The sequence below is a fragment of the Dermacentor variabilis genome, chromosome 1 (assembly GCF_050947875.1).
Source record: "Dermacentor variabilis isolate Ectoservices chromosome 1, ASM5094787v1, whole genome shotgun sequence".
Classification (NCBI taxonomy): Eukaryota; Metazoa; Arthropoda; class Arachnida; order Ixodida; family Ixodidae; genus Dermacentor; species Dermacentor variabilis.
Genome location: NC_134568.1, coordinates 154977370 through 155001506, shown reverse-complemented (window position 1 = coordinate 155001506; position 24137 = coordinate 154977370). Strand labels below are relative to the sequence as shown.

At 48.9% G+C, this 24137-nt stretch overlaps 1 protein-coding gene and 1 pseudogene across 2 annotated transcripts in view; one reads left to right on the top strand and one right to left on the bottom strand.

Moving 5' to 3' along the window:
* Positions 1-12376, top strand: part of Inos (Inositol-3-phosphate synthase) — a 121950-nt gene extending 109574 nt beyond the window's left edge. For both annotated transcript variants that reach the window (XM_075698029.1, XM_075698022.1), the window contains 5 exons: positions 3051-3337; positions 4489-4795; positions 5014-5240; positions 6170-6493; positions 9588-12376. In XM_075698029.1, the coding sequence (XP_075554144.1) occupies positions 3065-3337; positions 4489-4795; positions 5014-5240; positions 6170-6493; positions 9588-10073 (1617 nt within the window). In that variant the 5' untranslated portion in view covers positions 3051-3064 and the 3' untranslated portion in view covers positions 10074-12376. The remainder of the gene's footprint in view (positions 1-3050; positions 3338-4488; positions 4796-5013; positions 5241-6169; positions 6494-9587) is intronic.
* Positions 12377-16580: 4204 nt separating this feature from the next.
* Positions 16581-22477, bottom strand: LOC142588320 (uncharacterized; annotated as a pseudogene).
* Between the last annotated feature and the right edge of the window lie 1660 nt (positions 22478-24137).

Sequence of the window (24137 nt, the reverse complement as noted above, 5' to 3'; positions counted from 1 at the left end):
TGTAACTGTAATTGAGATAAATCCATCGGAGAACCCTCAACTGATCTGGCTAGAAAGACAAAATGAACATTGTTGTCTCCAAGACTGCGTTAAGTATGCGCTAAAGGATGGGCGTTGTTTCTTGTGTTAATTAACCAGTTATGTCATTCGCCATGAAGCAACAAAAGTTAAATTGTGCACGCGAAACGAAAAACGTTCTAAAACAGCAAATAGTCTCAACACAAAGTGGTAGGCTACCTTATTCCATCCTGCATATCATTTAAGGGAGCCTAAAACGACGTGAAAGCACTGGAGCAAGCTTAATCTCCATTGGCTTAAACCTCATCATTTTAGTCACTGCAACGACGCTACTGAAATTGGTTTCCATGATGTCGCTCTACACATGGTTTCTATGTAACCAGTACCCCTACTGAAGGGGATCTTGCGATAAGTGACATTGTTTCGAAGGTCCTGTTGTGTAAATATGGTCGTCGCACTCACACGAAACCGACTATAGGTAGCTGTGAAATTCAAACATGCCTAAAAGAAAGCGGTCTGAAAACTGACTAAATGAACGCTTAACAGGATGCTCTCCACTTTTCGAAAACGCTTCCTCATTCAGTAAGTCTTCTTACACCCCCAAGTCAGCTACACGACACGTTTTAGAGAACATTTCAGCGCAGCTGCGCACCATGCCAACGGCCAGTAGAAGGTGCCACCAAACAGCATATTCAAAGCATCGTTTGGTATTCAAATAACGCGCGTCTGCGATGCTTTGGAAAAGTGTCCGCACTACGAAAGCGTTCGTCTGAATTATTTGAAAGCGTTCTATTTCACGCTATTTAAGTTTCTAATTGAATATTCCCACAAGTATGGCGTTTTTTTTTATCTTAAGGTCGACGCCTTACAAGAATTAGTTCATCTGTTATATTTGCGCCAGAATAGCTGCAACTACATGTCTCTCAGCTAAAGCTTGGTTCTAGCTGCATATGAAACCCTGTGTCGTTAGGGGTCATGTACTTCAAAGAACTGCTGCTCATCAATACCTCACACAGCACACGGAGGCACTGACTGTTAACATGGGTGACAACTGCATACTCACTGCATCAGGTACAATGCAAAGCAGATATACACTTATATAATCCACGTGGACAATTTGCTTTCGCAAGGTTACTCATACATAAGGTCGTTTGCCGGAAGCCAGATGGTCACAAACGATAGAAAACGAATCGCTAGGTACAATAACATTCGTATTACATTGAAAACACTCTTGAACGTCACTGGTGTGCGCCATCCAAGTCATCGACCTCAAGTGGATCATTTCAAGTGGACAATGTGGTATGTCAAAACTTTGAGCAAGTCGCGCATCTCTTCAGGGAGCTTCCCTGTAAATATAGCAAGGTTTATGTAACCTGCAGCCATAACGCATGCTGCTCTGTCGCACTATCATTACAGGGTTCATAATATTTTTGACAGAACCGATCGCGCAGTCGTTATCGCGTGCGCGAGTAAAGCACAAGTTTCATTCCTGTCATTTACTCCCGGCATTGCAAGCGTGACTCGACAAGCCTTCCGTTACGGAGGCAAACCATTTGAGGTTCCTTAATAGGCGCTCTCTGCGGGGAGCTGCGCTAGGATAGGAATGAAACTTGCGCTCGGCAGCCGGCATTCCCATTATTGTCGACGGACTGGCCGCAGCTGGACACCTCTCTGCTGGCTGTCTTATTAGCTCGCTTGCACGTCGTCGGCTCTTATGTGATCGAGTGAATAACGCGCGCGTCACACGGCGTTGTTGTATCGCGAAACTTTTGAGCTTATCTGTGTTTTCGCATGCTACTGCGGTGGGTCTGCGAACAGTAATGCACGATTTTGAGCGATACACCGGCCTGACGCGCCAAGTTTCTGCAGGGCGGCATTTGCGATTCTGCGCAGAGGCAGCTGACACCGTGGCCCAACTTGCATGCAGCGAGTTCGCCGTTTGCGTGCACCAAATCGGGGTGTCGACACACGATATACATTTATGCCACCTTTGGTACAAATAGCGGTTGTATTTAGAATCGCGTCACTTGGGGTAAAGTTGTTTGGGTGCTGTCAGTCTAGCGCGCTGAAGTAGTGCCGCGTGTGAAAGACTTTTGTGCGAATGTTCTCCAACGGCACTAATAAACAGTGGATATCTAAAACGCATTTTGCCACATTTTGGCCTTAATTATTAACGTTAAGCTTTTTTCCACGTTATAGAGTTTTTCTTTTTTTTTCACCGTAATTGCTCTTAAAGAAGGAATACATACGTGGAGCCGTTTTGCTTTGCTTCCTTTGCAACTGAACATCTCCCAACTTTACCTGGCCTAAACCATGTACATTTAGACGATTGCATGAGAATGGTTCAGTTATCTGTTTAGCCGCACGAAGCTTAGCAAAATGCAGTACTGTGACCCCCTTTTAAAAGGGCTTGCACCATTGCACTCAATAAATTTGCGAACTAGTCCTATAGGGTAGGTGACGACGAACAGTATGCGAAATCTCTACTTTCGTTTGTTATGTGGTGCCTTCGTGCCAGCTTTAACACGCAAGCGGATGTCAGCTCAGCCTTTTAGGACCTGTACCTGTGTCTAATGCGACGCAGTATAGAGCAGGTGTGAAATCCCCCTGCGTTGTCTCTCTTACAGTGTGCTCTGCACCCATTTCGTATTCAGTAAGCTACATATGCAGTCTTCGTCTGGTTAATTTAATATCTTATGCATACATGCACTAAATTTTCCGGCCTGTTGTCTTGCGCAAGTATCAGCCGTTCTTCCATGTACGCTCAACAAACAGGAATGGGGCAGTTAAAACGCGGTGCCTTCACGCCTGCTCGATAGCTGCGAAGTCACTTGCTGAATTGTGCGACAGTCTCGTCGAAGCGGGAGCTGCGCCTCTTGCCACGGTGTCCTTTAGAAATCGGCCAGAGTAGGACGTGGATAGCCGAGGCACCGGGCCCTCTCCATCTTCGACGAGCCTGCAGCTAACCGCAGCGTGCGACTGGTGGACCTGGGGACGGTCACTAACGCGACGTCTGTGTCCGTGTGGAGCAGATTGCGCATCCAAGATGGTGAAAGTGGAGATCGACAGCCCGATGGTGCGCTACTCGGCGGACCTGATTGAGGCCGACTACGTGTACGCGATGTCCGAGGCCAAGGTCGAGGGCAACGTGTGCCGCGTGCGGCCGCGCGACGTCCGCATGACGTTTCGCACCAAGAGGCGCGTGCCCCGGCTGGGTGTCATGCTGGTCGGCATGGGAGGCAACAACGGCACCACCGTGCTGGCCGCCACGCTGGCCAACAAGCTGGGCCTGTCCTGGAGAACCAAGGACAAAGTCCAGGTAAGCGGCCGCGCCCTGCTAGCGAGGTGTAGGCGCTTGCGCACGAGCAAGGAGGCAGAACCCGTGGCAAAGAGCAACTTACACCGCCGTCACAAGGGCACAGATAAACTCATTTTAGTAAAATGTGTTCGCGAAGGCATCAAGTGAAGCATCCTACAAAGACTGCGATGAGACAGCACCGTCAGTATAGAAACATTTAGCTGCTCTTCGGGAACGCTTTCGCCCCCCCCCCTTTAGTAAATTTTACCGCAACAAATTTATCACGTACACTCTGCTTCCAGATCACACTTATTTAAATGGATTGAATGACCTTTAATTAGTGCTTGTCAAATTTAGTAGTTAAGCTCTTTTGACAAGAGTACTTATATAACGCAGGAGAGTTGTAACCCAGATTACATAAAATGCTAAAGTAGATTAAATGTTTAAGCACTGTACTGCTACCGTTCTCACCCTGCGACGCGTTTAATCCAAGGCGCTCAATTCCCAAACTGCTGAACGCACAAGTCGTTAGCGCCTGGGAAGTAATAGCGCTATAGCAGTACGACACATGGTCGTTTTAGCGTACCGTGTGTGCATACGAATTGTATGCACACCGAGGGTCTGACTATGCCGTAGAAACAGGATAACTGTATGCTGAAACGTTAACATTCGCTTGAAGAGAAAAAAGCGTAGCGCACGCGGTCTGAAAAGAACTTGGAACAGGACAGAATCACTTGACATTCCGGTTGCAACGGAAGTGCTTAAATATGAAATTCTACATGGTTTCTACGTACCGAAAGCGCGATCTGATACGGCCACTGCGACTGAACCTGCGGCCTCGAGCGTAGCAGCGCAACGCCATAGCCACTATAGGCTACCGCGGTAGCTGACGAAAGGGGTCTTAAGGTTGAATTCAGTCGTTTTCTTGGTGTTGAGGTGGTATAGATTGGGAACAAAGATTGGCGATAGCATAGGACTGCGTGCTCTCGCGAAACGTATACTGTCAGATTAGCAGGCGGCTTGTCTGAGGCCATTGTGTATCGCAGGTATAGTTACCATCGTCCGTAACAAGTATTCTTTTTGCAGCCTATGCCAATGCTCTTCGTGGATCGCGCGCCAGTTCAATGCTACGATGTTTTTTTTTCTTCAAATCAACGTATCCTCATTTCCAGCATGCCAATTACTACGGTTCCATCACGCAATCTTCTACCGTCAGCTTGGGGACTGGGCCCCAGGGAGATGTGTGTGTGCCGATGAAGGACCTGCTGCCCATGGTGAACCCGAACGATGTAGTCTTTGACGGCTGGGACATATCGAGCCTAAACATGGCCGAGGCCATGCGCAGGGCCCGGGTGCTAGACGTGCTGCTTCAAGATCAGTTGGCGCCCCACATGGAAAAGATGCGGCCTCGGCCGGGTATCTTCGACCCATCCTTCGTTGCCGCCAACCAGGAGGACCGCGCCGACAACGTAATACCAGGTACGAAATCCACAGGTATTTGCTCTAATGCGTTCATAAGCCACTACGAGTCGGCATTTTCTAAAATAAACTAAGATAGTTCAGTTCTTTTAGATAAAGTATGAATTACTTCTTCCGCTTGTTGTGGCAGCAGCGTAAAAACAACTAACAGAAAGATAAATTATACCTTAAGATGCTACTAACGCACCATATTTACTTGCTGTTCTTCTGTGCAACAGGCAACAAACAGCAACAACTGGAACGCATCCGGGCTGACATCCGCGAGTTCGTTGCCTCGAGCAAAGTGGACAAGGTGATCGTACTCTGGACAGCCAACACGGAACGCTATTGTGATGTCACTGATGGCGTCCACGACACGGCTGCAAGACTTCTTGCCGCCATCGAAAATAGCCACCCTGAAATCTCTCCGTCGACAATCTTCGCTGTAGCCGCAGTGCTCGAAGGCGTAAGGCTCCCCGCCTCTTACGTGTTTGCTGAACGTCTTAGAAGTGCAATATTTATAGACAGTGGGAACTAGAGAATTTGCCAACAAACAAGGGAAAGAAGAAGGGGGAGGAGTGTGTCTTAAAGACGTAGTTGTTGAGGATGCTGAAATTCAAAATAATTCAATTCCGAAGTGTCGAAACCAAGATATGATTATTAGGCACGCCGTGGTGGGGGACTCCTGATTAATTTTGACCGCCTGGTATTCTTTAACGGCTCTAAATGCACGGTACATGGACGTTTTTGCATTCAGCCCCCCATCGAAATGCAGCCAACGTAGCCAGGATTTAACCCTGCGACCTCAGGCTTGGCAGCGCTACGCCAAATCCACTACGCCACCACGGCGGGTAATTCAGAATATTAAGGTTACGAGTAATTTCTATAACAATAATGCCAACTACAGCGCTGAATAGTGTGAATACCACGTTGACAAAGGCCTCACAGTAATTGTGGCTCGTCATATTGGTGCTTCCGTAGTGTCGAACGGAGGCCGCACTGCTTACATCAGTGACCATGCGAACCAGTATTACCAGCATGGTCATGCAAGTGCTCTACGAACATAAGGGATCGCGCAATAATTAAAACTGAAAATGTCAGCTAATGCTCTATACAAATATAACTTCTACAAAAGTCGCGTCACTGCATCGTTCGTTGGCTTTCTTTCACCACTTTTGGGACAATAGCGAACGTGAGTTCACATTCCCAATTTTGTAGTACCCATTTTTCTCGTGTTCTTGTGGGAAACATCCACTGAGTCGGTAATTACCAGTTCACATGCCTCAGTGGAGCGCACAGCTTCAACGCTCACATCAATGTGACCCGGTCCTTGCCCCTAGGGCGAGCCACGTTGCCGCCAGTAAGCCTGGTGTTTCCGTTTTTCGGCCCTTGCAGTGCACCTACATCAACGGGTCCCCGCAGAACACCTTCGTGCCGGGACTTCTGGAGCTGGCCAGGCAGCGCCAGGTCTTCTTGGCTGGTGATGACTTCAAGTCTGGCCAGACAAAGCTCAAGTCGGTGCTCGTGGACTTCCTTGTGTCGGCCGGCATCAAGCCAGTCTCCATCGTTAGCTACAACCACCTAGGCAACAACGACGGCAAAAACTTGTCGGCTCCCGCCCAATTCCGTTCCAAGGAAATCAGCAAAAGCAACGTTGTCGACGACATGGTTAACAGTAACTCCATCCTCTACGCTCCGGGAGAGAAGCCGGATCATTGTGTAAGTAGTGCATATTTGCAGCAGACCTCTCTAGCCCATCCCTGGATTAATTCATGCGCAGCGCGCTGCACTTTACAGATGTAGCTCACTGTGCTCAACATGTACCACACACCCGCCGTGGTTGCTTAGTGGCTATGGTGTTGGGCTGCTAAGCACGAGGTTGCGACATCCAATCCCGCCCACGGCGGCAGCATTTTGATGGGGGCCAAATGCGGAAACACCCGTGTACTTAGATCTAGGTGCTCGTTAAAGAACCCTAGGCGGTCCAAATTTTCCGAGTGCCCCACTGCAGCATGCCTCATAATCAGATCGTGGTTTTGGCACGTAAAACCTCATAATTTAATTTTAATGTACTACGCTGGAAGGCGTTACTTTCCCCACAACCCGTGCTACCACGCGGCTCTCAGAGCCCTTCTAAAATTTCTAAGTGCAAAGGATCAAATATCCGATGCTTTTTCGGGCATGGGGGCCGGCAAGCGTCGGCCGGCGTATTTGCGGCGTCTCCAAAAACAGCGTGACCAAAGGCCACACTCGCTTAGCGCCAAAGCCTGCCCATCCCAGATACCGGCGCCGGCGCTGGAAATGGCTCGCAAAGCATGAGGCACACAAATTACACATACCATGGCCTCCGAGACGAGGCAATGCGCAGGAAACGGCGCGCGTGATCTCGGAATCGATGTACTCAACAATCTTAAACTTTTTGCTGCACTTTAAGTATAGTAGGACATGTTTATAAAATGAATACGAGTGTTATTCCTGCACTTAGCTAGTTGCATGTAGTTACTTGTAATCAATTACATTCTTTGCTAGTTTTCTAATCAAGCGACTACATATTTTATCGGTAACGCTCATTGTAATTCAATTGCTTTCTTCCGGTAACCAATTATTAAATGTAACCAGATTCATTATTTACGCGACAAGCTGTAACCGGCGACGCAGGTTCGAGCGCTTGAATTTGTTGGCCACTATACAGGTTATTTCAGTGAACAGTTAAAATTTTTTTTAATTGCCTGTGGCAGATATCACAATTCTAGCTCATGAGCTGGTCTACTCGAAGAGGCGGACATTACTTGCATAAAAAATTGAAATTCATAATCATCTAACTAACAAAAATCGATCAATTACGTTTTTAGCTAATTACCTGATGGTACATATTGCCATTTACAAATCCTAGCAGGTGATGTAAGGCATATTCACTTGAAAAGAATTGTGTGGAGGGCACCATTTACGTGATATGCGCCTTCAAACGTGCGGTAAAAAGGCGCTGTCGTTCCACTTACTTTTTTAACAAAACGTCGTTTTATGCATTAAATCGCTAAAGTAACTGGAAAGCCAATGCATTTCTTCACAAAGTTCGGGAATTAATATCTCGAAACTGGGGTCACCCTGAGAATTCGGATCCGCCTTGCGAACTCTCTGGCAAGAATTTGTAAATTGCAATGTGTGCCATAAGGTGATTAGTTAACAACGTAATTGCTAGATTTTTGTTAATTAGTCGATTATGCATTTCAACGTTTTTTCTGCAACTAATGTCCACCTCTTCGAATAGACCAGCTCACGGACTAGAATATTGCTATCTGCAAAGGCAGTTAAAAAAAAACAAATTTTTTCTTGAAAGTGTTCGCTGAAAGACCCGACATACAATAGAACGCCCGCTGTCCTACGACGCAGCAGACTCTCGGATGCGCGTATACAGAGAGGCAGGCCTCGCTCAGTATTTGTTCCCTCCACATAAGATGTTGGCCGAAGATTCGAACCAGCCTTGCTATGGCTCGATAGCTACGCCCGCTTCGGATGTTGGTGCCATGCAAATCACCTGCGGGCCATTTTTTTCATTTCTCCATTGGCGCTCCGGGGATCGCATTCTCAAGAGTGCCAGTAACAACGAAGTGCTGCACTTAGCAGAGGGCACAGGCGCGAGCTTCGTGGCATTGAATAACCACTTGTTTGTACGTCACAACACCGCCCTTCTCTGCAGCACACACATTGAGCAACCTTTCAGTGTCGCTGCTGATTTCCTCAAATAAAAACGAGGGAAGATGACCAACAAATTTTTTTGAAATGCAGTAGTTAGTGAATATAAACAATTTGTGAAGGGCTGCAGAGCAGAGGGCGCACTGAAAGAGCCAGGCCAGCTCGTTCAGTTTGCTCTTTGTGCAATCTTAGTAAAGGTTGAGAGGAAAGTAACGTAAATGTAATCGTTTACATTTAATGGTAATTGCTCAATTACTTTAATGGGGCAGTAATTGATCACTGTAATTAATTACATTTTCGACTGAAGTAATTGTAATCGCAAACTTTTTTTTACGTAGCGTGTACAAGTCACAAGTCTGGTTTTTTGTTGTGCAACATATAGCTAAAAGCTGCCGGCAGGATATTCAACGTTCACTTTGTCCACGCCCACTGATGTCGAAAATGCATCTGAGTTTGTTCCTTGTCGTTCAGGTTTTATATTCCCTGTTATAGTCTAATTCTGACCACTGACGACGTGGTCTAGTCTGCCGGATGTTGAGTGCGCTACTGCTTTGTGTAAGGCACATGCGTTGTCGTACTGTTCTCCAGCCTGCACATATTCCATTTTTATTTATTTACTTATTTTAATTAGCCCGGCTATTCATTACTCACTATCCCCTTTGCTTTTTGCCTTTCTCTCTCTAGAACAGGCAGGCATCTCCTGGTGGCAGTTAAAAATAATAGTAATATTGTTTGAACTTACAAAACCGACATCTTGCCACCAGGCTTGTTCAAGGTTGTTGGAAGCTGGGAGCCTGACCGTGCACCCTTCCGTTGTGCGAACTGAAGAAATAAAATTGCTCCTCGAAAGTAACTTACGGCGGCAAATAGCAGCTCATAAAATTTTACGGTAGCATAGTACTTGGCGCGATTTTGGTGCGCCTTCGTATACCTCACAGACAAGTTTATTTGTATCCTGGTTCTACATTTGTATCCTGGTTCTACATTGAGGCGTCGCTCGTTTTCAGTTCGGGATGCACGTAGTAATAATCAGCGTATTACGTGCTGCATGCATAGTGTCAGCGTTTTAGTACGTGTTGACGTGGCGAGTGACCTCTTTATGTTCCCGATTGCGTCGCAGGTGGTCATCAAGTACGTGCCATACGTGGGCGACAGCAAGCGTGCCATGGACGAATACATGAGCGAGATAATGATGGGCGGCCATAACACCATTGTGGTGCACAACACATGCGAGGACTCGTTGCTGGCAGCGCCGCTCATTATCGATCTGTTCGTTCTGGCTGAGCTGTGCGAACGCATCGAGTTCAGCGTGGCCGGCAGCAAGTTCCAGGGCTTCCACAGCGTGCTCTCTCTCCTGTCGTACCTCTGCAAAGCGCCCGCCGTGCCTCCCGGCGCGCCCGTGGTCAACGCACTCTTCAAGCAGCGCTGCTGCATCGTCAACGTGCTGCGTGCCTGCATAGGCCTCGCGCCCTGCCATTTCATGGATCTCGAATTCAAGGCCAGTGACGCGTCCGTCTGGGAGCGCTCTAAGAGCGCCCTGGTGCCCGAGGAGTCCGGCTCCAAGAAGCAGGCCCGTTCGCCGCACGAGGTGCGCACCATCGCCTGAGCAGCCACTCTGCTCGTCCCGGCCCGAAGCCACCGCCGGCCGCAGATCTCACGCGAAGAACTGTTTTCGTGCAACTGCTGTCCCCGAAAAGCTGACACTGTCTTGGCGGGCGCGAGCCGCTGTTCACTTGCCTTCTACGCAGGACGCTAATGTCGGATCAAAAACGCCAGTGAATGGATTGTTCGTAGGGCTCTCAAAGCGCTACGTACAAATTTCTCGTCCTGCAATGCACAATTGTCACAGATCGAATCGTTCTGGCAAGGTAGCAATCTTGCGATGAAATTTGAAATCGCTTTCTGATCGTTGTTTCGTGAAAATATAACTTCAGTAGCAAACCGAGGCTAGGTGGCTGACGTTTAAAGTGCTTTCACGAGAATAACACGTATTGCCCTGTTTTGGATCAGAGGCTGCCTCTGTACACTAGTTTTAATGTTTTTGACGGCGCCTGCCATGATCACTGTCGTCAGGACTAGCAAGTACATAAGCTTCTCACATTTCCGCCTCCCGCCAAATACATGCGCGCGCGCACACACGCATACAACACACACGAACACACTGGATTCTCTCCTGACTTTCTGAACATTCTTATGCGTAGTCACCCTCAGCCATGCTTTAGTGCAACTGAGGGATCGGAGCGCTCTAGGCAGCCGAGTTCCAGCGTGCGAGTACTGAACTACTTCCTTCGTAGATGGAGCTGCGCTTGAAATTTGCGCCATTTCTTCTCTTTCGCGTTCTTTTTTTTTTCGTGCACGTGTCGTGAGGAATGTACTCAACTTGTTCTTTTGAAGCCCTTGTTTATTATAACTGTCTTCGCGCCTCCCTATAGCACTATAGTGGCAGCTTATTTTTAAAAATAGCTCGGTAGTTCTCATCCATGTATTTTCGTGCGCAAATAGATGAGTGGACACGCCACGTGTTATTGCTGTATACTATTCGGGATGAGTTACGCGCCTGAGAAAAGTGTGCATTCGCACACAGTGATGGGAACTTCGCATTTCGCTTGAGCGATGCGCAATGCGAGGGTTCGTGTGTGACTGATCTCTGTGCGGATGACAGGGTTTGGCAGTGAGCGAAACCATTGCGCCTGTGCGTATGCATTGCGAGCAACAAATGGAACGGCTCTCTGCGGTGAAAGAAATGGAGCAGCTTTTCCTGCTCGTTTTTGTACCTGTGCACGCCTGCACACGGGTGGGTATCGCGCTTTATTAATAGACAACTTTTTTAAATGAACACGTTTTGTTTGTGATGTTGAAGCGCGTTCATCTGCGTGTGTGCCGTATTCTCAGCAACAAAGACAGCTGTCTGTAGCCGCAGGAAATGTGACGCTTGCGTCTCTTTTTACACTTGCGGTCGCATTCGAGCGCACCTGCCAGCTGCAAATTTTTGTGCAGTTCAACCATACTCCACGTGCTCTTATCTGGTCACGTCACTTATGCGCGTTTTCTTTTTCCTACTATTATTAGATTTTTCGTTCATACACGCTGTGTGGTTTCTTGCTGGACTGAGGAGCTTTCCGGCAATGAGAAACGCAGCACTTTGTACCGCCGGACTCGAAACTCGGCAATACATGGAATTTGCGAGCTGTGGCTTGCAAGCTCACGTGCCGTCATCGCACCGTTCTCAACCTCGGTCGCTCGCACCGAAGGCCTCCTCAAGACCAACACCTCGCTCCTGTGGGAGACGGACACTGTAACAGTTGCAATTTCTGGACAGTATCGTCCTGAGATCGTCACTGTAACTGCCATGTCGTTGAACTCGGCGCATGTGCATGGGAAACCTTCTCTCAAGCCGCGGACGTTTTAATAAGACTTTTCTTCCTGTGAATGAATCAACTGTATTGTATTCTGTCTTAGCGATGCTTTTGCGCGCTTTATATGTCATGTCTACCAGACGGTTTCAGTCAAGGTCAATGTTCCTTGGCGTGTAATGCACGAAAGCGTGACCTTCTTCAGACAAAAATAAGTTGTTTTAGGAAACTGTCTTCAGTCGTTTGTGCGCACCCTGGTTGTGGTAACTATGTGACTTGAAAAATGTTTGGGACAAATCATATCCGCACTGTTGGTAACACCACAATGCGTGATTTCAAATTTTCCACCCGTACAATACTGCTGGCTACGCCGAATGTTTTCAGGGGCGTCATATTTGTATCAACCTGAGGGTGTTTTCATGCCACCTAACTGTAACGTGTTATACCGAGTGAGCAAGCTAGCTGAACCTGTTTCATGTCTGTCATGGGTCCATTGTGTTCCTGTTTGTACAGTATACAATATTGTCTTGAATAAAGTGCAACGTTAAGACATCAACTTTCTGCTCTTATCAGCGGTGTCCTTTGGGAGCGGTGCCAAAGCAGGGACTTCTTGCCCTGGCACAGTTCTAAACCAAAAGAGTGGCTGCTTAGCGGTGCCTCAACGTTTGCTGTATTGTGGCACTTTTGAAAGAGTTCATGTTATAGAGGAAAAAAATCTATCTTAATATTCAGCACGAAATAAAAAGATATCGTCAAACTATTAGAGAAATCGTAAAGAAAAGCAATTGGTCGCATTAAAGGGACCTTGAAACTATTTTGATGATATTGTATAAACATGCCGAGTCTCTCTGATCATTAATTGACGCATCTAAGTGTTTTAAAAACGTACATCGCTAGCGATCGCAGCACGCCACTCGGTTGAGTTTTCAGCCTCCCCTGACAAAGTGACGCGAGATGACCATATGACTACAGTAGAGCGAGCTATCTGATTGGCTGCCCAAGCACGTCATCGATAACTTTCCAAACCGTATGGCGAACAAATGTTGTTCGTAATAGTTTCAATATTAGTTCATTTGTTTCTGTAAAAAAAGGAAGTAACAGAAAGAGAATGCACAATAGCCCTGTTTTATCACTACACTCAAAACTTCCGACACACAGCAAGTGTCGTCTGCTTGTGTTGCAACGTGCTCTGTGTTGACGAGAGCTCCGTGGTAAGTGTTGGTCTCGATCTTTCTTTTCGTGTGCACCATGGTTCGCCCTTGTTACGCTGTGGGCTGCAAACGTAGCGACTGGCAATATGTCAAGCTGCGACATCGTGTCCCTCTGCAAGGCAGCAGACGAGCAGAGTGACTGCAGCGCATCGGACTGTCGGTATCCGAACGGCGCCGGATTTGCGCGATTGCGGCCGTCACTTCACGCCGGAGGATTACTGCGTGATTACTAGTGCTTCGCGTGTCCGGTATTCGGGTAAACGCAAGCGCAAGCGGGCTGGGCCTGGGCGTTTCACAGAATGAGGGGAGTCGCAAATGGGAACGGTCTGCACGGTGCAGCCACCTGGTGGCACCGAACTCAACGAAACACAGAACTAATATAGCAGTAACGAAGTGTATTCTACTTTGCTGCTGGTGTTAATCTAACCGTTAAAACATTGTTTTTCTAAATGTTGTTTGAAATGCTTTACACTGGGCTAGAACAATATTAGCTCTTTCTTTGGATGGATGGATGTTATGAGCGTCCCCTTTGGAACAGGGCGGTGGGTTGCGCCACAAGCTCTAGCTACTATACTGCCTAATGTCCTAGCTAGGTTTTAAAAAAAAGAAAAAGAGACCACGATGAACTCCCACAACCAAATTTCCTGAACCCCTATTGTGAGTGAGAAATTACGAATGGGGGAGGGTGACGGAGACTGCCATCCGTATATTAAAGGGACACTAAAGCGAAACAATAAATCAGTTTAGACTAATGAAGCATTGTTTGAGAACCCTGCAGGCAGTCATTTAAAAAAAATAGTTTGATTATTAGATGAGAAAATGAAGGTCCAAGTATCAGTATTTGAAATTCGCGCCGGAACCCCAGCGCTGGTACGTCAGCGTGACGTCAGGGATTCCAAAGTATGTTTTCGCATTTGGGCCGCGTTGGCTGAAAGGTTCCCGAAACTTGCCATGTTTATTATTTGGTTCCTTTAGAACACAATGTGGTCAATCTGTGCCGCTATATATAATTGGTAGGCCCTAGAAGATGCCATAAAAATCCAAGACGTCACAGCCCCCAGGTGCGGGAACTTAAGTAGGCGTCGCCACCCTTATTTCGTTCTTGCGCTTTTTCTGGCTTACCAAACGTCTTATCGTTGTAAGAGTGCTGTTTTTGGTGTTGTAGAACGGTAATTTACTGATGCATAAGAATTCATTTTGACTTTAGTGTCCCTTTAAACAGGGAAGGAGGACCCAGGCAGCTTGTTCGGCTAGTTTCGGCACCAGCTCACCAGGGATTTAGAGGGAACGAGGAGGCTCATTCGGTCGCCCGGGGTCTCACTTACCGGTCGACCCCCGGAAGCTCCCAAATCACCGAAACTATAAACAGAAGAGAGGATATGCGCGCATATCAGGAAATCACAGTACACTACAGACTAAATCGACAAATTTACCCGGGAGTGGACAGAACGCTCAGTAAGAAAGATGAGGTTATGTGGAGGAAATTACAGACGGGGTTTTTTTCCAAACCCCGTACTCTACAGCAAGCGGCATCCAGGAGTATTCAGGTCAAAGTGCAAATTCTGTGATGAGGCAGCAAATCTGGTTCACATGGTGTGGACATGTCCGTCTAAGCATGATAGCTCGTGCACTCTACAATCCTGGGAGGCTTTGCTCCGCAGCCCAGACCTCAACGTCCAGCAGGACATCATCGGTCAAGCCCTTGCTGTTGCTGTGTCTCAAGGTATTCTGGCCGACGGCTAGGGGCGAAGGGGGAGAAGCATTTCTCTCCTAACGTTCATTGACTGGGGTTTTTAATAAAGTTGTTCCTCCTCCTCCTCCCTATTGTGAACTTTGCTTTTGCACGTCTCCGTTCTTTTTGTCGTTTCCCTACTTTTCTTCCACCAATCTTCCGATCGCCTCTTACTAATCTCTATTGTGGACATGTTTACATTTCCCCTGCTCTCGCGGAGCCCAAGGGAGGCCAGCGGTGCCTAAATCGACCGCTGGGCAATGTCCTCACATTCTAATAAAACGTGCTCCATCGTTTCCCTAGCTTTACCGCAGCAAGCACGTGCTTCTTCCTTCTTATATCTCGCTTTATAGTGCGTGTTCTAAGGCGTCCCGATCTCGCTTCGAAAAGTAATGAGCTTCCCTTTGAGTTATCATAAATTGTTTCTTTCTTGATTTCGTTTTTCCTCTTAAGTAGTTACTCATGGCAGATTTCCTTCCCATTGCCGCCACCCATGAGATTATTTCAGCGTCTCTGATTTTCCGCTTGACGTTCATTGTTGCTCTGTTGCTCACCCTACAGGCCGCATACTTGCTGGTAAGCTTCCTAGTTCTTTTCCTCCACGGTGAATCAATGCTTTTTCTGTAAAGATACCTCAACACTCTCCCAGCCCATTTACTTTCTTCCATATTCATCAGTCGTTCTTCATAATCAATTTTATTGTGAGCTTCCCTCACTTCAAAACTAGTCCAGCCCATATCACCCTGCACAGCTTCATTTGTAGTCTTCCCGTGAGCGCCCAGTGCCAGGCGTCTCACTGGCCTTTGGTTCCCATCGAGTCCTGTTGTAGCCCCGATTTAAAGCAAACGGCATTTCCAAAAGTAAGTCCTGGAACCATTTCACCTTTCCACATACTCCGGAGCACCTCGTACACACTTTATCCCCATCTATGTGCTTCATTATGGCTGAATTTCTCTTCCCCTTTACTGTTATTGTTTTTTCATGTGTTTCCATATATGTATTGCCTTCGTTTATCCATATACCAAGGTATTTATATTCTTTTAGCCGAGGTATTCCCTGGTCCTGTATTGCCAGTGTCTGTTCACTGTTTTCATTGAATACCATAACACTTGATTTTCTAACACTAAATTCCAAACCTAAATTCTGGCCTTCCTGTCCACAGATACTAGCCAGACGTTGTAAATCACTTTGCTTGTTAGCTAGCAACACAGTGTCGTCCGCATAATATAGACCTGGAAGCTGCTGCTCTTCCACTGTACCCGCCTGTTTCTCTGAGAGATTAAACCAGATATTACTTCCTTCCAGCGCCCTCTCCATCCTCACCACGTACATCATAAACAGCAGTGGGGATAAAGGGCACCCCTGCCTCAGTCCCTTGTTGATATCAACTTTCTCCTCGCTCCTCATCTCTTCCTGACTGGTGAAGCTGTGCGCCACCAGGTGGCTGGACCTTGCAGACCGATCAGGACGCTCACATACGTCTGCGTTAAAGCTCCTTCATCACGGCAATAGTAGTATGGAGGGGTTTTAGTTTACGGCCCCACCCATGCGTCGAAACGCCCAGCTTGCCTGTGGTTACCGGAATACCGGACACGCTCGGCGCTGCGACAGAATACTCGCAACGCCCGCTGCTTCGATAGCTCTCGCTTGGGATCGCCTGCCAGGCGGCTGGCGGAGAGGCTTCGCGTGCTGACTCCAAGACAACCGGAAGTAGACGATACGACGTCCCAATAAAGTTTTCTACTGCTACTACTATCACGGTGCAGAGCTATTGAAGGCGATGATGATGATGATGATGATGATGATGATGATGATGATGATGAAAAACTTTTATTCAATAAATTGAGAGTTTGTAGGCCAAAAATGGCCCTTTACATAGGTGGAGTCCTTAGTCTGGGACCCCACTGGACGAAGCTGCTACCCGCGCCCGTTGGACTAGAGCCCTTTGTGACTCCAGCGCCGAACAGTTGAGTAGGGCTGCCTCCCATGCCTCTCTAGTGGGGGAAGGGTTGGGGGAAGGGACGGATTCATCTGACATGCCCACACCATGTGAAAGTTATCGGAGACTTCCCCACAGTGAGGGCATCGCCCATCAACTTTCGGGTCAAAATGTTTTGCTATTGCAGGACACAGCAGGGTGTTTGTCTGCAGGCGCCGCAGGGTTCGTTCATCGGCCTTACTCAGGCCCTTAGCAGGGACCGGGAAAAGCCGATGACGTTCGCAATACTCTGCCAGAATTTCTCTGAACCGCAGAAGCGGTTGTCTAATCTCGGAGCCGGAAGAGTCTGGTTGAGGTGCCCGGTGGGTAAGCGCTCGGGCGGCCGCGTCCGCAGCCTCGTTACCTCTAAGGCCCTGGTGGCCCGGAGTCCAAATAATGCGTTTGGCTGAGGGGTCCGATTCCCTCACGGCTCGCTCTAAAATGCGGTAGGCTAAAGATGATACCTCGCCCGCCAGGTAGCGCTCACAGGCTCTGCGCGAATCTGTGATGATTACCTGCGAATTCGGGTCCGAGGCGGCAAGTGCTATAGCAACTTCCTCGGCCTGCGCGGGAAAGCGCGGTAGGAAAGTCCGTTCACTCGTTGGTCCTGGTGAAATACGGCAGCCGTGTAGAATCGAGTGGGCGACGGCCTTGCCACATCAACGTAGTATACACCCTGCTTTAATCCATATTGGTGTTCGAGGGCCCGAGCGCGCGCCTTTCGTCTGCCTTCATGTGTCTGCGTGTCCATGTTGCGCGGGAGTGGAGGAACCCAGAGCTTGTGACGCCAGAGCTCCGGAAGCCTGCATGTCTCCTCTGGAATGCACTCATGTTGTATGTGCAAGCGGTCTAGCAGGTGGCGCCCGCACACCGTCTGCGAGAGTCGCGTGTATTGGTTCACAAGGTGGGCCTCCTTCAACTCCTGGTAGGAGTTAAGCACACCTAGAGCCAACAACTTAGCGTTGCAGATAGCCACCTGGAGGTCCAAAGCTCGCTTTGTAATCTTCCTTATGATGGCGTCGATGCGTTCATCGTGTTTCTTTGTAGTGCGAAGGTACGGTACGGAGTATAGGATCCTGCTGGTTACGAAAGCATGGGCGAGCCGAAGCGCGTCCCTGTCCCGCAACTCGCCGCGTTCGTTGGAAACTCGGTGGATCATAAGTCCGACCTGTTCGCCTACACGTTTGAGTTTGCCGATAGTGGATTCCGGGCTGAGTCTGTGATGGATGAACAGACCCAGGATCCGGATCTCCTCGACCTCTCTAATAGGACCTCCCATCAGAAAGAGACACAAACTCGTGTTGTCTTTGGGATTGGTTCTGATGTGAAGAAGTTCCTATTTCGCAGGAGCGCATTGGAGACCACAGTGGATAGCATAGCTATCGACGATGGAGGCGGCCCGCTGGAGGCCTTCCTCCATTTCCCCAACGCTCCCTTCGGTAGTCGAAATTTATTTATTTAGTACATACTGCAGACCACACTGTGGTCCTTGCAGGACGGGCAGACAATTAGTAAAATGCATATACAAGATAGGTCCGTATACATTCATAAAATATATAGACTTTACAAGGATATATTGCTCACAGAAACACTTAGTGAAAAGATCAAAACACAATACCTAAATCAATCCATGGTGCAAACAGAACGATGTAAAAAAAGGCAAGGGAATTGCCCATCAAACGCAAGGGAGAGTCGAGGATTTGCCTTGCTCATTCAACAGCAAGGAGAACACATTCCATGCAAAAACAAAAAAGACAATAAAAACCTACATAAAACACAGTCACATGTTGTAAGGGGCGGGCAGTGAATTTCATTCAGAAATAGTCCGGGGAAAGAAGGAGAACTTATAGCTGTCTGTCCTAGTATAGACAGGTGTCAGTGTATCCGTACGATGGTGTCGTGTATACCTTGTGGAGAGGTGACTTACATATAGTGAAGGGTCCAGAGCCAATTTGTGATTAATTAGATTATGTCAAAAATCTAGCCTGTGTTTCTGTCTTCTCTGTTCAAGCGAAGGAATGTCGTTAGCCAACATCAACTCTGACGGCGAATCCGAACTTTTAACCTTGGAATAAATAAAACGAACAGATTTTCTCTGTATTCTCTCAAGTTTGTTAACATTGACTTTAGTATAGGGATCCCATGCAACGCAAGCATATTCAAGCTTTGGCCGGATATAGGTTAGGTATGTGAGTAGCTTAACGTTTGAGGGGGCATTTCTTAGTTTGTGTCGCAGATACGTTAGCTTACGAAAGGCAGAAGAACATGTGTTATCAATGTGAAGGTTCCAAGAAAATTTATTAGTGAACGTTATGCCAAGGTACTTGTAACTCTCAACTTGCTTTAATGGAACAGATCCCATTTGATAAGCGTACTCCAGGGGATTCTTTTTATGTGTTATGCGAAGAGAGACAGTTTTGTCTATGTTTGCAGCCATGCCCCATTCTTGGCACCACAAAAATATATTATTCAAGCTAGAGTTAAGTTCCTCCTGATCATCCACGGACTTAATAGTACGAAATAAAACGCAGTCATCTGCAAACAGCCTTATTTGTGTTCCTGGTATGACGACGGTAACAATGTCATTAATATTTAAAAGAAAGAGCAATGGACCCAGGATGCTGCCCTGGGGAACACCTGAAGTGACTGGTAGATATCCCGAGTTGTGATCGTCAGCTGAAACATACTGTTGGCGATTATCCAGATAGTCTGTAATCCAAGTAATTATGATGTCCGGAAGGTTAATGTTCCTTAATTTTAAAATTAGCTTTTTGTGAATTACCCTATTGAATGCTTTACTGAAGTCTAAAAACACTGCATCAATTTGACCGTTGGCATCCAAAGCTTTGGTAATTGAGTCAATTATTGTTACTAATTGTGTGGTAGTGGAATAACCTTTTCTGAAGCCATGTTGAGCACTTGTTAGTATGGAGTGTTCATCTAAGAATTCATTAATGCGAGTTGCGATTATGTGCTCAAAAAGTTTGCAGCAAGATGACGTTAATGATATGGGGCGGTAATTCTCGAACAATAATTGATCGCCTTTTTTAAAGACCGGAACAACTCGAGCCATCTCCAATCCTCAGGCACTTTCGCGCATAACAAAGATGCTCTGAATAATACCACTAAGAACTTGGCAACAGTTTCGGCGTATCGCCTAAGAAACGCATTCGGGAGGTTGTCAGGGCCAGGAGTTGTTTCGGTTTTTAAATTGAGCAACATAGACACAATGCCATGGTAAGAATTGTTATGTCATCCGCGTAAAGTGCGCAATGTATGCCTTCCACCCGGGCCAATTGTTGTGGAAGCTGCATCATGGCAATGTTGAAAAGGAGTGGCGACAAGACCGCTCCTTGGGGAGTGCCCCGTGTGCCCATTGTGTATGGGCCATATTCCTCATCCTCGATCTTAAGGAGGGCCTGACGCTTCGAGAGGGAATCTCTCACGTAGGCGAATGCCTTGTGCCCGCAATCCGTGGTGCTCAGGTTTGCCAGGATGCTGCCGTGACGAACGTTGTCAAAGGCCCCCCTAAGATCGAGGGCAAGGATGGCGTTGTCGTTGTGGCGCATGGCCGTGGGTCGTATTACGTCGCGATGTAGTTTGAGGAGGACGTCCTGTGCAGACATATGCGGGCGGAAACCAAACATAGTGTCTGCAAAGAGGCCCTTAGCCTCTATGTACGGAGAGAGGTGATCCCGAACCATCTCCATAAGTTTGCCGGCGCACGAAGTGAGATGGGCCTTAGGTTGTCGGTAGTTACGGTCTTGCCTGGATTAGGGATGAAAGTGACCAAGGAGGTCTTCCAATCGGGAGGGAGTGGACGCCCGTCCCAGATCTGATTAATGTACTCTAGCAAGTGAAGGCAGGCCGAGTCCGGAAGATTCGCCAATAGTTTCACTGTTATGCGATCGCGGCCCGGAGCCGTACCTCTGCGCATCTTAGCTAAAGCCGCCCTAAGGTCGTGGAATGTAAAAGGGGCATCAAGATCTGGATTAGGCTTGCCTGCGTACTCGTACTCGGGCCCAATCGGGTCCTCTATGCGACAGAGATACCTGTCACACAGCGCGTCCGCGAGTTGAGCTGTCGTGCCTTGGTACCCGTGCAAAGCCCGCAGAAGTTGTCGTTGCGTCCCCCCTCTCGTCTGAGTGGGGTCAATGAGGCTGCGAAAGAGACGCCACGTCCCTCTCGAGCTCATCTGACGCGCTGCCGAATTGCACTTTTCCATCCAATTTGAGTCCGTGAGCTGGGCAGCATACGCTGCGGCTTGCTCAGTGAGTTCGATAATGCGAGCCTTAAGCTTCCGATTCAGCTTTTGCTTCTTCCACCCTTTGGTAACGCTTCGGCGTGCCTCCCACGGGTGCATTAGGTGATTGCCCACTGCGGGGATATCTTCGGAAGTCTGAACTGTCGTAATGTGTTGTTGCTGTATTGTGTGTAATTGCTTTGCCCACTCAGCGTAACCACCGGAAAAGAACACGGGAGGTACCTCCTGCATTCTGAACTTATGCCAATCGGTCAATTTGGCCTTGCCCCACTTTTTGCGAGCCGCCTTCGCCAGAAGAGTGATCCAGAGAAGGCAGTGATCGCTACCAAGACAGTCCCCCAGGTTCTCCCAGGCGGCATCTTTAGCGTTCTTAGCGAGAGATAGGTCAGAGCATGTGTCACGCGTTACCGAATTGCCCACGCGTGTGGGCCATGCCGGATCCGTGAGCAGCGTGAGACGAAGTGTGGATATTAACTCCGCCAGTTTGCGTCCTCTGGCCTTCTCAAAGCGGTATCCCCAATGAAGGCTGGGGGCGTTGTAGTCCCCAACAATCACGAGAGGTTCCTTGTCAGCCGATTTGAGCGCGCGGTAGAAGAGTTCGTTGAAAGTTACGCGCTGCTTATGCGGGGGGCAGTAAATATTAATAATATGTATTGACGGGTAATGGCGCTTAAGTGGAAGGACCTTGACCATGGTGTATTCCTGTTCAATCTCCAAGTCGAGATCGACCGCGACTGCGGTGTATGCCTTGTTCACCAGGATGCACGTTGTAGGACATCACTGAAACGAGCTATACCCAGTGAATTTAGCTTCCGCGCCGGGTTCCTGTAGAGCCAGGACCGCCAGCACGGAACCGAGGGACTGCAGGTAGAGCTGGAGGTGCGATCGTTTCTTCCAGCTCCGAAAACCCCTGCAGTTCCACTGTATGACCTCGAATTTCTCTTCTACGGCTTTATTATGGGCTTTCCGCTGGGGTCGGCTAGCCATAGTGAAGGTTGTTTTTAATTGTGAGGGGCATGCCTACTCCCCGAAGGCGATGGCACCTCAGACAGAGGCACCGCGATCTCCGGAGAGGCGGCAGCCGGACTGTGTTCCTGGAAGCCTATGGTCTGACGAGTGACCACCTTTCGCCTACGCGAATCCGGTCGCGGAGAACGAGAGCGAGAGCGGCTGTTCCTAAATTGGACGCTAGCCCGTTCCTGTACTGTGGACAGGACAGTGTCAATCACGGCTGGAGTTATGCTCTGCACAATGTGCGGAAGCTGCTGTTCCCAGAGTTCCCGGAAGGAAGCCCTGATGTCTGCTAAAATTTTACCTGGCATGTCCGCAACTGTGCGTTCTAAATTTTCCAAACGGTGCTCCATAATGGGCATGCGCTCGACTGTTGTGCTGCCCGAGCACTGCGAGACGCTAGAAAGTCCTGACGTGACCGACGCCCTGTCATCTTGTTCTGCCACCTCAGCTTGCGGCATGGGCTCCGAAGGCCCGTCCTGTGCCCGAGGCTCCGTGAGCCTGGCCAATTTTGCCTCTAGCTCTTGTATTTTGTTAGCTAGAATTTCGGTCTGGCGCCTGAATTCAGCATTTTGCCGCTGTAGGGCGGCTTCGGTTGGGGAGGGGGAGGGAGGCCCGGACAGCCCTAACCCAACCGCTCACTTTGGTTTGGGCGTTTTCCAGGGACAGGAAATCCCCAGCGTTGAAAGTCGGCGCCTTCGTGCTGGTCCCCTACTTCACGTTCGTCTTGACTTGTCCGGACTTGCTGCTCGTAGTGGTAGATTTCCTGTTGTTGACATTGGTGGGCGGAGCCTGCTTGGGAGCCGACTTCCGCCTGGCGTTGGTCGGTGGAGTCCTCGGTTTGATAGGCTTCCGGTACTTGCCGATACAGCTGGCAGCACCGGTGAGGTGGTTGCCACCGCAGATGAGGCAACGAGGGGTGCACTCATGTTCAGTGGGGCCCTCGGAAGTGGTAGCCACTTGAGCGGCCGCAGCGTCCTGACTGCGGACTCGGGCAGACGTCAGCCCGGTGCCCCACCGTGCCAAAGCAGTCACAGGCAGGGATCGTCTTCTTATACAGTCTCACAGGGATGCCCTGGTCGCTGCAGTAGATTTGATGGAGCACCCTCTTCCCTTCGACGGTGACCACCGCAACGTTAGAGTCGCCCAGTTTCCTCACGGAGAGAATCTCCCCGTGCCTCCACCTCAGCTTTTGCTTGAGGGAGACCGATGTATCGTTGGCGTCAATGTTGATGACCCCCTTGCAGACGTCACCCGAGGCTTCGGCGTGTCTACGGAATGGGAACTGGCGGTCCCCGACCACCAGCATGACGTCCCCGAGGAGCCTTTCGGCGGCGGGCACTGAATTCAGTCCACACACTAACACATTTTGATCCCACACAGGCCTTTACAGAGAGGTCCACCTCTCCACAGTCACGTATGAGGTTGCGCACCGCAACTCCGGCCTGGCCTGGAACGAAGGTCGCCTTCAGATCCAATGTTGTGCATGGCTTGAGCACCACGATGAGTTCGTCGCGCCCAAAGCGCGGCGTTTGCTGCGGCGGCTATTGGGGCTTGCGGGCTCCGCCTTTCAAGGTCGCGCTAGCCGCGTATCCTTGCGCAGCATGCGCGGAGCGAGCCGGCGTCTGTTGCTGCTTGGCGGCACCGGTGACTTTGGGAACGTGAGGCTTCTGCTTGCGTCGCCATATGCGGACCATGTCGTCCAAATATTCTTCTTGGATGGTGGAAGGTCCTCGAATTGAGCAGTATCCATGCGTACGACTTGCATAGAAGCAGGATCGTAGCCAGTCACAGTCTTCGGAGCCGCCATTGCCGGGCAATCTCAGGCCGGGGCGGACGCCGCACCACCGCTAGGCCTAGCGGCGCGGCGGTCGGCGAAATCTTCGAGCACTCAGAAATTCGTCAAAAATGGGCCCACCTTGATGAAAGTTGTGTCCACTTGTGCTGCTGATCTTCACGGAGACGATGGTACTAAAATTTGTGAGATCCGGCTTGAATGAGCGTAATTAGAGACGATCATTGGCGGAGCCGAGGTGAAGCGCGTTCGTCGCCGCCCTTGAAGGCGATCACTCGGCGAACGAGTTGAGGAGAAAAAGCATACTTATGAAGGAAGGTAACTTG